At 39.2% G+C, this 13,082-nt stretch overlaps 3 protein-coding genes across 3 annotated transcripts; 2 read left to right on the top strand and 1 right to left on the bottom strand.

Annotated features, from left to right (window-relative positions):
- The first annotated feature begins 5,234 nt into the window (after window positions 1-5,234).
- On the top strand, window positions 5,235-6,473 carry LOC145704474 (uncharacterized). Its single transcript, XM_081781929.1, has 4 exons — window positions 5,235-5,363; window positions 5,404-5,719; window positions 5,757-6,068; window positions 6,106-6,473. The coding sequence occupies exons 1-4, from the start codon at window positions 5,253-5,255 to the stop codon at window positions 6,471-6,473; spliced, it is 1,107 nt and encodes a 368-aa protein (XP_081638055.1). The 5' UTR covers window positions 5,235-5,252.
- Window positions 6,474-6,499: 26 nt separating this feature from the next.
- On the top strand, window positions 6,500-7,158 carry LOC145695768 (chymotrypsinogen B-like). Its single transcript, XM_081772789.1, has 2 exons — window positions 6,500-6,769; window positions 6,810-7,158. Exons 1-2 carry the CDS (start codon window positions 6,505-6,507, stop codon window positions 7,007-7,009), a joined length of 465 nt encoding a protein of 154 aa, XP_081628915.1. The 5' UTR covers window positions 6,500-6,504; the 3' UTR covers window positions 7,010-7,158.
- On the bottom strand, window positions 7,041-9,201 carry LOC145695704 (uncharacterized). Its single transcript, XM_081772707.1, has 4 exons — window positions 8,862-9,201; window positions 7,822-8,086; window positions 7,255-7,557; window positions 7,041-7,213 (listed from the first exon to the last, which is right to left on the bottom strand). Exons 1-4 carry the CDS (start codon window positions 8,921-8,923, stop codon window positions 7,085-7,087), a joined length of 759 nt encoding a protein of 252 aa, XP_081628833.1. The 5' UTR covers window positions 8,924-9,201; the 3' UTR covers window positions 7,041-7,084.
- Window positions 9,202-13,082: the final 3,881 nt, after the last annotated feature.

Consider the following 13,082-nt stretch of genomic DNA (forward strand, 5'->3'; position numbering starts at 1 on the left):
CGAATCGATTTTCAAATAACAACATTTATTGAACAGTTAGTATCGTTGATGTTTCTTTGGCTCGTTGGGGAGCTGTCACATGAGTAATTGTGAATGTTCGCTGTCACGTTGACGTTTATTATTGGCTGAAAAGAAAATTGAGGTGGATTTTGAACGATGAAAAAGTTAACCTGTAAATTTATCTCCTGATTTCCACTCGATCGACTCTGAATCGCCGGAATGAGCCCTTCGTCGGTAAGTACTTTGTCAAACGAAATTATTCGCGGTTTTTCGAAGCATTTGTTAAATTGACTGTGCGAGGGTGTGGATGAATGGCGCTTTTGATAAAGCTGACGGGTTTGGTAAGCCTTTGAATTTTCGTAAGCCTCGAGTCGGTGAGCATCGGATTTGTTGCCCGAGAGGACTTTGTGGATTTTGAAGAAGCCGAAGTAGACCAATGGGGAGACGCAAAAGTAAGAAACGACCAGGATTCTGAGATTTATATAATATATGTATTTTTCTTGAAAAGGCGCCTTTATGATTTCTGTATTCTGTTTCTAGAGTTCATAATAAGATAATTACTATTATATTTTTTATCCAAAAAATCTTTACCTTGAAACATAGAGGCAAATGTGCAAAATATGCTCCACCACCCAAAACGGCACTAGCTCCTTAACCACATCGAGAAGATAAAACGGCAAAAAGCAGATTGAATAAATCGCCGAATCCATCTTGTTGTATTTATGAAGTTTATGCTGAAGACAAAAATCATGAAAAAATTGAAAATATTTTCTTACGAAAAATTGCGCATCCTTTGCATTGACAGTTCGTCTCGGACCACTTTCTTGTCGAAGTCTTGCGTTTGTGATGACAGAGTTCAGGATCAAGCTAGGGTTAGCGTTAGTTTAGGGTTGGGTGGGGATAAGGGCTAAGGAAAAATACTATGGTGCAGAATATGTCGCGAATGTCACAAATGTCACGAATGTCACGAATTTCACGAAACTCACGAATCTATGTCTCAGTTAACGTGACATATACAGTCAAATCGTGACATTCGTGACAGATTCAGTACCGACTAAAATACGTACCTGACGATGATAGGAAAAACGAAGAGAAAAGCGAAGATGACAAAAGCATAGACATTTCGGGCTAAAAATAAATTTTCAAAGAATTTTAGGGCGTAGAAATCCTAATCATTCAACAAATCATGACTCTGATAGGCTGGGGGGACAAATAAATTCATTTAGTTGCAAAGTCCATGAGAGTGAAGTAGAGAAAGAAAAGAGAAGGGATTTTGAATTGCCGATTCAGAATTGGGCAGCTCTCCAGCGAGAGTCTTGCTCGCGAGCGCTACTCAGCGAGGGCCTGTATCACGGTGTGGTAGCTTGGCCAGGAGTTGGTGCTAGACTTTTGTCCCGATTCCCACTCTGATAGAAGACTAGAGAATCTGATTTACACTTGACGCATAACAGTACTTTGTCAATTTGCTGAAAAATGGTTCCGATCGTCGGACTATTAGTACGCTGACAAAAGCAAATAAAGGGCTTTTCTTCCGGGATAATCATTCTTTCGCACACCTCCCAATCGATCAGCTGGTGCATTTAGTACTAGAGATGACGCCTAGGAAAAGACGTTTTTGCGAAAACAAATGGTTTATTTGGATCAAAAAGCCTCTTTGGATTCTTTTTGTTCTGGGCTTCTTTCCTCATGGCATTATCAGGTTAGATAAAAGCTGTTTGAAATTATTGTCAAAAAAGTAGTTTACCAGCGGAATTCATAACGACTTCATTATTGCTGGAAAAATTAATTGACACCGAAGTGGGAGAAAACATATTTCTTGGCCCTGCTGATTATGGACACTTATTTTTGGCATTTTATGGGTTGATTATTTCAATATCCGCCTCCATTATTTTCGGCATTTATGATAATGAAACTGACAATGTAGGTCAGAGACAAAATCAACAAGGAGTCATTAATCAATTTTTCAGCTTTACGGAATTTTATGCAGATTGTATATTTTCTCATCTGCGGTATGCTTTGCTCTCCTTATCTACTATATTATCTACGTTTACGAGAGAAGTAAGTCACTTTAGAGAGTCATCCTAATTTTCCTCAAAAATAAAATTAAGCCAGAATGTACAAAGATCTGCGTGTAGCTTACGCTATTCTCTCGTCCCTCGAAAAAGAAATCGAAAAGCTTGGACCTCAAAAACAAGGCGACTTTGTCTTTGTAGAAAAAGAAAAAGCTCATCCAGGAGTAAATATAAACGATGAACGTGTTCAGAAGAAACTTATTGGATTTACTATCTATAAAAAATCCTTGGAGAAAGCATTATTTAAAGGTATGAAAATCGTATCATTAATTCATAAACCCTTTTAGCTCAATATTATTTCCTCGACGATCTGCGCAAGAAACTTATTGAATTGAGCGAAGATACAATTTGATCTCTGTAACAAAGAAACAAAAAAAATCTCATCAAAAAAACCTCAAAACCGGGCTTTTCGCAAATACCTGCAGTTATTGATGGTGACAAAGCTGGCATACACAGTCCGCAAATTTGATCGTGAAAGAAGAACAGCGGCGTTGCTACTGCGCAAGGAAATCCGACGATAAAGCATTTTACCAAAATTTTATTCGTGCTCGAGCTGAGAAATTTGCTTCTGTTTTTCTTGGTTCAGCAAGGTTTGGGTGAGAAGGAATTTAAAACTGGGTCAACCGAGTTCCTGAGAAAAGGCTTTTTGATTCCAAGGCATCTATCAGCCATCATTGCTACATTAGACATGATATTCACGCCAGAGCAGACGTAGACCTAAGGGATTTAAATCCACTGTGGTATAAGAAATCGGTCATTAGACCTACCCATAAATTTATAAATTTGCAACTGATGCGTGTTCCAAGATCAAATCCACCAAAAAAGAATAAAAAAAGCAAAAACCAAGAAAAAGAAGTCATTTTTTGAAGAGCCAATAAGATTGCTGTATTTGCCTACTGGCCAATCAAAACACTGATCCATAAAATCACTTCAATAAATTGGTTTAACCCTAAAAATGGCATAAACTAAGGATAGGAAGTGATTTTTTGAAGAGCCAATAAGATTGCTGCATTTGGCTTACCGGCTAATCAACACCCAGATCGATCAAATCACTTCCTTTTCTTGGTTCTGCCGATAAAAATGGAACACGGTCCTGAATCGTCCCCAAGTTGTTGTTTCCAACTGTGTTTCTCCGCTCAAAATCGTCAATATATCCCGCGATGTTTGAACGATCAAATAGCTGAGGGCGAAAATCGAATTGAGCTGCATCATACTTCTCGTCCAAGTTTTTCGGGAAGGGCGACAGTACATGATGAATAAAATCAGTCCGTGGCCGATGATTCCGCCGATTGAAATCAAACCGATAAGGATGGCGACGACCAGGTCGATTGGTTGAACCCTTAATTTTAATGAAAAAACAAGGGGAGAGCAGGTAAAACTTGAAGTTTTTCTCCCAGTTCTCGGTATCTTCGTGATTGTAGTCGGCATAATCGGCATAGTTTTGATAGCTGTATTGGTAGTATTGAGAGAAATAGGAGGCATTGTAGTCACTTCCAAATTCGTTGCCAAATTCGCCTAATGAAGGATAAGGGTTAGGGACCTTAACTTAGGGTTAAAGATTGAGTAAGACAAATTTTTGGGGTTAGGGTTACGGCTTGAGAACATGAGAAAAAATTTCAATAGATTTAACATTTTGAACCAATCAGAATCCTTGATGCAGCAAACCGGCCAATCAGGAGCCGAGTAGTCGCCCACGCAAAATTTGTCAAATTATTTTGTTGTTAGGGTTAGGGTTAGGGTTTTAGGACTCGAGAAAAAATTATTTAACCAATCAGAATCTACGATTAGGCTTACCGGCCAATCAGAAGCCGAGTAGCCGCCCACGCAAAATTTTTGTGGGTTTTTGACGCCACCCCAAATTTTTCAGGGTTTTTAAGGTGTCTTATTCCCAATCGCTTACCTGGATGATATAAAATATTGCACTCAAGGTCTTCAGGAGAATCGCTCATGATCTGATTTCTCTTCAGCTTTTTTACTTATGGCAAGTCAATAATTGACCTCTGGAGTGGACTTGGTAATAATTTCAAAATAAAAATCAATCGATGCTTAAACTTCTTATCACTCATTTATTAATCTTATGATCGGAGAATAATCGATAGCGATTCCTTTTTTGTTTTTAAAATTTTTATAAAAGCGAAGTAAAAGTCTTTGAAATCGCATGTTTTGGGAGAAAAGAAAAAGTTCGAGTATTGGGTTTATCTTTGATTTGAAACTGATCCGACAGATGAACGAACTATTTTTCGCAAATTTAAATCCGTTTCCAATATTGTTGTCCGAATAATAAAATGACGGGGGTTTGGCGGCTCGAATTCGCGAAAAATCGAGGCAAAATTACGATTTTTGAAATTATTTTTTTTACTGAAATCTGATTGGTCAACCAAGATCTCGAAATTTTTGCGGAAAATCTGATTGGTCGAAATTCGATCTTACTCCCCATATTTCATATAATAGCTATTTTTCAAAAAGTCCTTCCTTGATTTTCTAATTGTCACATGATTCGGATCTCTTCATTTTCGACGAAAAAAATCTTGAGATTATGTTTCTTATATCGGTTTCAGGTGGAATGATGTGCTCATATTGGAAGAGTGCTATTGCCTTAATAATGTTGGACAGATGACCACATATTTCGTATGAATTCGACCGCGGACTAATACTCTAACGCATTCACCTTAATATCACAGCACTCATCGTCCCGTCAAAAATAATCTAAAAAACTAGGCAAAAGTCAATTTCAGGAGTTAAGAAGACTTGGAGTAACAAAATCTGGAGCAACCGAAATTTTCAAACCGATTTTTAAGGTTGTTAAAGTCATAATTAAGGGTATCTGACTCGGTCAAAAGAAAGCCCGGGCCCAAAGCCGGGTTTTCGCCAGGGTTTGAGGGGGCCGGGAGGCCCTTAACATCCTTAAAAATCGGTTTGAAAATTTCGGTTGCTCCAGGTTTTGTTACTCCAAATCTTCTTAACTCCAAAAATTGTGTCGAGCCAAAAAACTACTTCGTTATATTCGCGCAGGTTTATGAGAAGTAGGATTGGAACGACAATTTTGAACTCTTGAAAAAACTTCTTGATAAGTCCAAGTTTCAAAAAAAAACTTGCATGAGAAAAAATCAGTCTGTCGACTCAACACTGGAACAAATTTACCACTCTCTATCATTCTGAAAATTAAATTTCTCAGAGAAAATGAAAATTTCGACTGTTCTCTTCGGAGTTACAGTAGGTGACTATTTTTGGACAGTTGAGGATCCAGCTGGAACCATCACATCAGTTGGCTATCCAGGGGGATATTCAAAGGTAAGAATTTATTGATCGATTCTGCATCAGAAAATCTCAGAGCGAGCAATGGAAATTCCGCGCCCCAGGGGCGGCAAAATACACTTTCATCTTTGAAGACATCGATCTTCATCCCGATTGCAACAGCTACGTGAATGTCTATGACGGCGGCTACACTCCTCGTTGGACGCTTTGCGACTCTGACACTGGAAAAGTCATCACAGTCAATCACTATCGGCCGGAAATTTATCTGCAGAAGGGATATGGATACATTCCGCCAGAGAAAAGAGGGCTCAAATTTAGCTTTTACATCAATGATGAGTACGTTTCGACGACAACGACGACTACGGAAGGAACAACGATCACCTACACGACAGGTATGTTTATTGTTCAAATTCTTTCTCAATCGATAAGGCGACTCAACTACTATCGACTCAACCACAACTCCCATTTCACCATCCTCAACTGAATCCACAACAAGCACGACAACCGAGAGCACCACTTCCCCGCCTCCAACAGACACCACATCCACAGAATCATCCACAACCACTATGACCACCGCTTCTGCCGTTCCAGATCATACCAATATCGCTGGATACCCAACACCTCCGCCTTACCCAGCTCCTGGATCAGGCAACTTTCCCCCCGGAGATTTGACCGCGGACGAAAGCTGCGGAAACTCAGTTTTTGAGCCGGTCATTCAAGGATTCGACTATGTTGCTCAAGGTAAAGCTGACCTTTTCCACCAGAAATCATTTTTAAGATCGTTATGTCCGAAACGGAGAAGAAGGAAGATCCTCATTTTTCTCAAACGACCGCGTCGTCAACGGAGAAGAAGCCGTCCCCCACTCCTTCCCCTGGCAGGCTGGAATCGGAACGCAATACAATTTCTACTGTGGCGGCACTGTTGTTGCGCCAAATTGGGTGGCAACTGCTGCTCATTGCGGAGAACTGGTATTTATTGGCTCTTACTCGAGTGATATCGCTGTTGCTGGAGCACATGATTATCGAAACGATAAGACGAACCAGCAAAGTCAGGAGATCAAGGAAGTGTTCATGAATCCAAACTGGGAGAAGAGAGGCAAACAACAAGGAAGGATTTTTCAATGCATTTTTGAGCGCGATTTCTAGAGCTTTGATAAATCCGTTGAAAGATGTGTGCATGCTCAAATTGAAAGGCTCCTTCACATTCAACGACTACGTCCAGCCCGCTTGTCTTGCCCACAAGGACTGGTCTCTCCCAGATGGATTCCTGTGCGTCGTTTCTGGCTGGGGCATGACCTCGGAATCATCCTCCGGCGCTGGCTCCCCGGTTCTTCGACAAGCAGCGTTGAACTACATGAACGATGATGACTGCCACAAGCTGTACAAGGAAGGCAACGGACTTGAGACCTCTGGTGACATGCAATGCTTCGGAACACGGCCACGTAGGTTCTTTTCTTCAATCAAATTACAGTAAATTCTCAGTGAATCCACCAAAACAAGGCGCCTGCAATGGCGACTCCGGCGGGCCGCTTCACTGCTTCATCCACGGAAAATGGTACTACTCCGGCATCGTATCCTTCGGAGCTTCCAAGTGTGATACTAACATCGCTTCCGTCTACGGAAAAGTCTACAACTACAAGATTCATGACTACATTCTCGATACAATGGCGCAAAATCCCTGAAAAGAAAAAAATAATTTGAAGAGGCAAAATGTTCTAAGATGATAAAATTTTTATTTTATACTAAGAAAGGCCGAGTCAAAGATCAGAAGGTTTTCTGCTATAAACTCTTGTACAGCTTATATTTTTATCAAGCATCGTCGTCGTCAGGTGTAGTTTAGAATCTATCATTTGAATGTTTGTTTGCGTTGTCCCTTCATGACCTCCCTAAAAATGATCAAAAATCAGGATAAAATCGATGTCCTTACCTTTGTTTTAGCAATAATATCATTGAAGCCAGGCCTGAACTCGGCAACAGACACGACTTGATCGCCAGTCGGACTTTTGTGCTGATAAGGCTGGTCGAATCGAAGAGGAAATTTCATTGGCGGCCCGATGGTCAGATAAAAGGTGGACTGGTAGACATTGGGCTCGATCTTGTTGTACTCAATGTCGCATTTCATCTTTTTCGCGAACATTTTGTAGAAGATGCTTCCTCCCTCGGCGTCAATGTATTCGGCAACACCAGTGGAGGATTCTTCTTGCCAGCGGCCGAGGAAATTGTTGAGCAGCTAGTAGAATAGACTGATAATTCAAAAAGAGACACAGAGATTAATTATATAACTTGTCAAAAGAGTCAATCCTTCGAGAAAAGACGGAGCAATAAATCACGATTCATGAGGTGCTCCTTAGATTAAGACTTGGTTCTTGGTTCCGGAAATAATAAATTTCTCCCTCACACCTCTTTAAAAAAAGCCTTTAACAAATATCAACCTTTGAACTCTCCTTCAGAAAAAAGTCTCTTTTGAAAGCTAGTTATATAACTTGTGACTTACGGTTTTTTCTTGGGGCATTTCCGTCGTTTCTTCTTTTCGATTCCTCTCTTCCAAAATGATGATTTCCTCGACTTCGACTTTTAAAACTGACTCGTCGATTTTTGGTCTGCTGCTTTTTCCGGGTTTTGTTTCAGTCGTCACTGCGCCGCCGATGAGCAAAAGTGCGAAAATCGCCAAAAAGCCGAAAAGAAATTTTAAAAGAAGCGTTTTCGTGTCTCTTGATGCTCGATTCGAATTCGCGCGGCGGGATTTGTCGGTCAGCTGGCTTTCCTTTCATTTGGTTCCAAGCCAGAAAGTTTTGCTAAAGGGATTATCGAGGCACCGGTTAATTTCAAGCTTGATGATTATAGCGTCCTAACACTAGGTCATGTGAAAAACCAGGTTAATATTGCTAAGACGAACTAAATTCAGGTGTTAAAAACGGATTTCAAGTTGAAGGCGACACCTTAGTTTTCAATTTATAATTTTTCTTTAAGAAAGGGGGCAATTTTCCAACGAGTAAATCCAAAAATTGGCCGATCTCTTTGACCAACCGAATTCCATTTTAACGCCGGAACGCATATACGACCCATTTTTGGGTAATACGATTTTGTTCATCAAAAAACCCATATTTTATTTGTTATACGTATATAATATGACCACGCTCAAGTTATATTTTTGTAGCTTAGAGTCCGTTTATCATATATAAACCCGGATTTTTATTCTCTTTATGCCCAAATCGCGACAATATTGGGTTAAAAAATGGTCAGAAATTGGCAAAAATGGCCATGCGTTCCGGGGTTAAATAAAGGGGGTGGCGTCAGGAACCGACAAAAAAATTCGACAAATTTTGCGTGGGCGGCTAGTCGGCAGCTGAGCCGAATCCAGAGTTTTGATTGGCAGAAAATTTCCACGCAAAATTTGTGGAAATTTTTCAGTCGGTTCCTGACACCCCCGAAGAAAGAACCCCTTTTCTACTGAGAAGATTTGAAGTTTTTTTGATCGAAGAAAATAAGACAGTGACAACTGAAAAAATAAGTTTAATTTATTTCTTCTGGAACCTTTCCTGATCAAAAGTCTTCAGAAATTCCTCTCTTGAGTCTCTACTTCCTTCTATTGACATTTCTTTCTTCTTTTTTTTTTAGTTTGTTTATCAAAAAAGTTAAAGCGGAAACTGCCTTTTTCTCTGCGCTTGTGTATTTTTCAGTTCACAAGTGGGGTCAACTGAAACCGTATTTTTTCCTCAGCACGGTTGATAAAAATCGAGCTCAGCAAGGGAGCACTCGAGTTTATTATATCGAGGGCGCCAGAGATCGTAAACGCGCGGTTCAGCGTCGCGATATTGAACTAGAATAGCTTTGAAAACTTTCCCTATCTGGAATTCTTATGTTAGGATTGCATCTCAATGATTCTCCTGAAAAAAACTGGACCTTCGCAAACAAAAGCATTAAAATCTTTCGCAAACTATTTTCACACCTGCAACAGAAAAGTTTGTCCGCGAATAACAATTGTAAATAATTTCGTAAACACTCTCTTTGAAAATTTTCGGCGCGTTGAGATTTTGCTTGAGCTGTCGCTTTTCTTATTTCTCATGGAAGGATGCAATAAGCCAGGCTCCAAGATCTGAAAAACTTAATCAGAAGTGATGCCCGGGTCGAAAAATCAGTTTCATTATTAAGGTTCCCCCCCCGTCAGCTCTTTCCTTCAAAAATGGAAATATTCAAAAACACATTATTTTTGGTTCTTAACGCGTCCTCAGGTTAAACTTGCTTCAGAAACTTGTTAGGAGGAATATTTGACCAAGAAAGATCAATATTTTTGCCAAAATTAGGGCAAATTCGTCAATTTTCGGCGAAAAATCCAATTTTCAAATGCAATTTTGGTAAAGAAATAGTCGAAATAGACCACAAAAAATGAAGCCTTAAAATCGTTTTTGACCCGTAGAATCCATTTCCGGGGTCAAAATTTTATAATCCCGAAACAAGATTATTCGAAAAAAGCTGACGGGGGTCCTTAATAATTATTGATTATTATTTTTCTGCTCAAAATTTAATTCAAACGATTATTCCTTCGGGACCCCCGCCCCTTCAGCTTTTTTCGAAAAATCAAATTTCGGAATTTTAGAATTTTGACCCTGGGGTCTATCTCGCTTCTAACACCCCCAATATCGTATTCGAAAATTGGACTTTTCGCTAAAAATTGACGAATTTGCCCTTATTTTGGCATAAATATTGATTTTTCTTGATCAAAAATTCCTCTTATCAAGATTATGAGTTTTTAAACAATGGTCTAAATTTATTATTTTTATTTTGGTTCTTTGTTATCATTAAATCAAATCTGATTTCCTAACAGATAGTTATTTGGGATAATTTATTTCCTTTCATTTGAACATAACTTATGTTACATAAGGTATAAAATTCAAGTTCTGATTGGAAATGGACCACTTCAAATGGTAAAAGCGTTCAAAAAATTATTACGTAAGCGAGGAAAGGGTCAGACAGGTATAACTTGATCGATGGTGCCTTTAATGATACCGGTCTGAAACCCAAGAATTTATCAGACTCACGTGCGGTTTGGGGGCATTTGAATGCAATATCTACCTCAGTACTTCAGTAGGGAGTAAAAATGTGTTTGGAAGTAGAAAATCAATCTTGAGGGCGATAAGAAAAACTGATTATTCTCTTCTTTCGACTCGGGGAGAGATTTCTTATCTTGATAAGATGTTGAATTTTTCCGTATTTTTTCAAGAGACTTAGTCATATCTTCAAGTTGAATCGTATTTTGTCGTCTAAAATGACGATAAATAGAATTATGCTTATCCATGTAACATGTTCTTGGCAAGCAGCCAGAATTCTGTAAAAAAGGTTGAAGTGTTTAAAGTCTACCAGGAAGCCCCAAACAGTTCTTATCTTACCACCAGACCACGTGGTTGGTCATTCCCGTTGCGCTGTTCTGACGTAACAACATCTGAAGCTCAATCATCTTGGATTTAAATCTTCATTTCATGCACCAGTGGCTTCGATAATGTTTTGACAGGTTTTGAGTTCATAGGCTGTTTTTTTCAAAGATCTGGTAATCGGATTAAATCGCATTCGACACCTTCATTTTCGACAAGAAAGAAAAAAGGCAGAATGGAATATTCAAAAACTTACGTGATCGTTGATGAACCAAGAAAATAGTTTTCGACCCGACGCGCACCTTTTTTCGTCAGTACCTGATTTAAAATGCTTTAGCCAGAATGGCTTTACAATATGATTCTCCAATCCGCTCAAAAATTTATAATCACAGAGCTCACTCACTGTCAATTATCAATTCAAGAAGCTATATGTCTCGAATCAATTTGAGAAAAAGTCGTTTTTAGTGAAGAAAAAGGTAAAAAAGGGTAAAAAGGCGTTGTTCTTATTCGTAAAAAAACTCGTAAAGTATTATATAATTTTTTCATCAAAAAAAAAAAAAGTTCAAAAAAGAAATGTCTCTCCGCGGCAGATATCGTTAATTTTTATCGTCAATCAAATCAAAGCGCACCTGAACATTGCTGATTTTATTGACCTTGAGTACCACGGCCCAGCTTTCGTCGTTGAGCCTAATTAATAAAACTCATGACAATTATACGATAACACTCCTTTCCGGGTGAAATAAAAACATCCAAGGGTTTATGACGGTTCAATCTTACCTAACAACATCAACAGAAAAAATATTAAATTTTATAAATTTATTTAAAATGTCGCCAAATGTCGCTGAATGTCACGGAATGTCGTCGAGTTATATCAAAAAAAGAAAACAATAAAATGTCTCAAGGCCAATAGTAATTTTCAGAAACCAATTTCAAGCCCGTATTCACAATATCCTGTTATGACAGAGAAGGGATGACACTTTTAATGTCGCCGAATGTCATCGAATGTCGTCGAATGTCGTCGAATGTCGTCGAATGTCGCCATTTTTGCTTTTTATTTAACAAAATTAGGTGACATTCGATGACATTTGGGGATATTCGACGACATTCAGCCACATTCGGCGACATTCAGCGACATTCGGCGACATTCGGCGACATTCTTCGACATAATTAGTATTACCTCTTTTTTGCCATTGAAGGATATCATGAATACGGGCTAACGATTGGTTCCTGAAAGCTCTTATCGGCCTTGAGACAGCCGAGGGTTCAGCAAGAAATGTGCTTATCTAGTAGTTAACTGTGAGGTTTTGTCTTGTACAAAAAAGACGGAGCGGGCAAAAAGCCGCAGAATATGCGCTCAGTGTTGAATATTAAAAGAATGATGGCATATTAATTGGCCCCTGTTTGTGGCGGGGCTTCGAAATAATTCTGTTTACAGAACCATTCTGTAGAAAACAGAACTATTCTGTTTTAGTAAAATCAAAGAATGGGTGTGCGCTTCGCGCCTGTTTTTCAGAAATCTCCAGAATGGAGAGTATCATGTTTTTTGACACTCTCTTTATATTTTTACCGCCGCAGTTACCCATTTCGGGCAACAATCATGCCTTATTTAAGTTTTGTTAAAACAGAATAGTTCTGTCAAACAGAATGGTTCTGTCAACAGAATTATTTCGAAGGCCGGCCCCTGTTTGTTGTATTTCGCTCAAAAACAACCTTGAAAAAGCCGTCAAAAGAATAATTTAGGGCGAAAAGGACGAAATTGGAATAAGAGAGGGAGAAGAGGAAAAATGGAAGGATGCCTTATTACTATGAAGATCATATGGATCATCTGGCGATGTTGATGATTTTTCCCGTTGTTTTGATTGTTCTGCTTCTTACAGGAAAGAGACATGAGAAAATGTTTAGGGGCTATGGTTAGGTTTAGGGTTGGGTAAGGATAAGGGTTAGGGTTAGCCATATCCGGTTAGGGTGGGCGGATTTTTCATTCTCAAAAAAGGTTGCTTCTTTGGTTCATCGAAAATTCTCCAACGAAAAAGCCCTCCTTTCGAAAAATTCGAGTCGAGTCACTGCTGAAGAATCAAAATCTTTCCCGATCAGAAGATTTTCTGGGAAGGAAAGTTGAGTTCGTTGATCCAACCTTATTCTCATCGCCAGACACCTTTCGTTGTTTGAAGTGTGAAAAAATTGACGATTCTTATCGCTTTATTGCCTGTTATAAAACCGCAGCATCCGCGGCAGACTTGGAAATTCTCAGCAAGTCATCTAAGGTTGCTCTTACATAATACCTACCGATGGGGTGTTGGATAGCGGAAAAAATCTCATCGGAGCCTGGGTTGGGCTTGTAAGGCTAGTTACCAGACATCCCACTGACGGGCGCTCTGATTCGTCC

Source organism: Oikopleura dioica, chromosome 1 (genome assembly GCF_907165135.1).
Source record: "Oikopleura dioica chromosome 1, OKI2018_I68_1.0, whole genome shotgun sequence".
Taxonomy (NCBI): domain Eukaryota; kingdom Metazoa; phylum Chordata; class Appendicularia; order Copelata; family Oikopleuridae; genus Oikopleura; species Oikopleura dioica.

Excerpts from the sequence above, each read along its gene's own strand:
- LOC145695704 (XM_081772707.1), bottom strand. The coding sequence starts at position 8,923 with ATGTCAATAGAAGGAAGTAGAGACTCAAGAGAGGAATTTCTGAAGACT. Across the intron at positions 8,087-8,861 it reads AAGACTTTTGATCAGGAAAG|CCAGCTGACCGACAAATCCC; the intron begins GTTCCAGAAGAA and ends ATGAAAGGAAAG. Across the intron at positions 7,214-7,254 it reads ATATTATTGCTAAAACAAAG|GGAGGTCATGAAGGGACAAC; the intron begins GTAAGGACATCG and ends GATCATTTTTAG.
- LOC145695768 (XM_081772789.1), top strand. The coding sequence starts at position 6,505 with ATGCTCAAATTGAAAGGCTCCTTCACATTCAACGACTACGTCCAGCCC. Across the intron at positions 6,770-6,809 it reads ATGCTTCGGAACACGGCCAC|TGAATCCACCAAAACAAGGC; the intron begins GTAGGTTCTTTT and ends GTAAATTCTCAG.
- LOC145704474 (XM_081781929.1), top strand. The coding sequence starts at position 5,253 with ATGAAAATTTCGACTGTTCTCTTCGGAGTTACAGTAGGTGACTATTTT. Across the intron at positions 5,364-5,403 it reads ATCCAGGGGGATATTCAAAG|AGCGAGCAATGGAAATTCCG; the intron begins GTAAGAATTTAT and ends AGAAAATCTCAG. Across the intron at positions 5,720-5,756 it reads AACGATCACCTACACGACAG|GCGACTCAACTACTATCGAC; the intron begins GTATGTTTATTG and ends TCAATCGATAAG.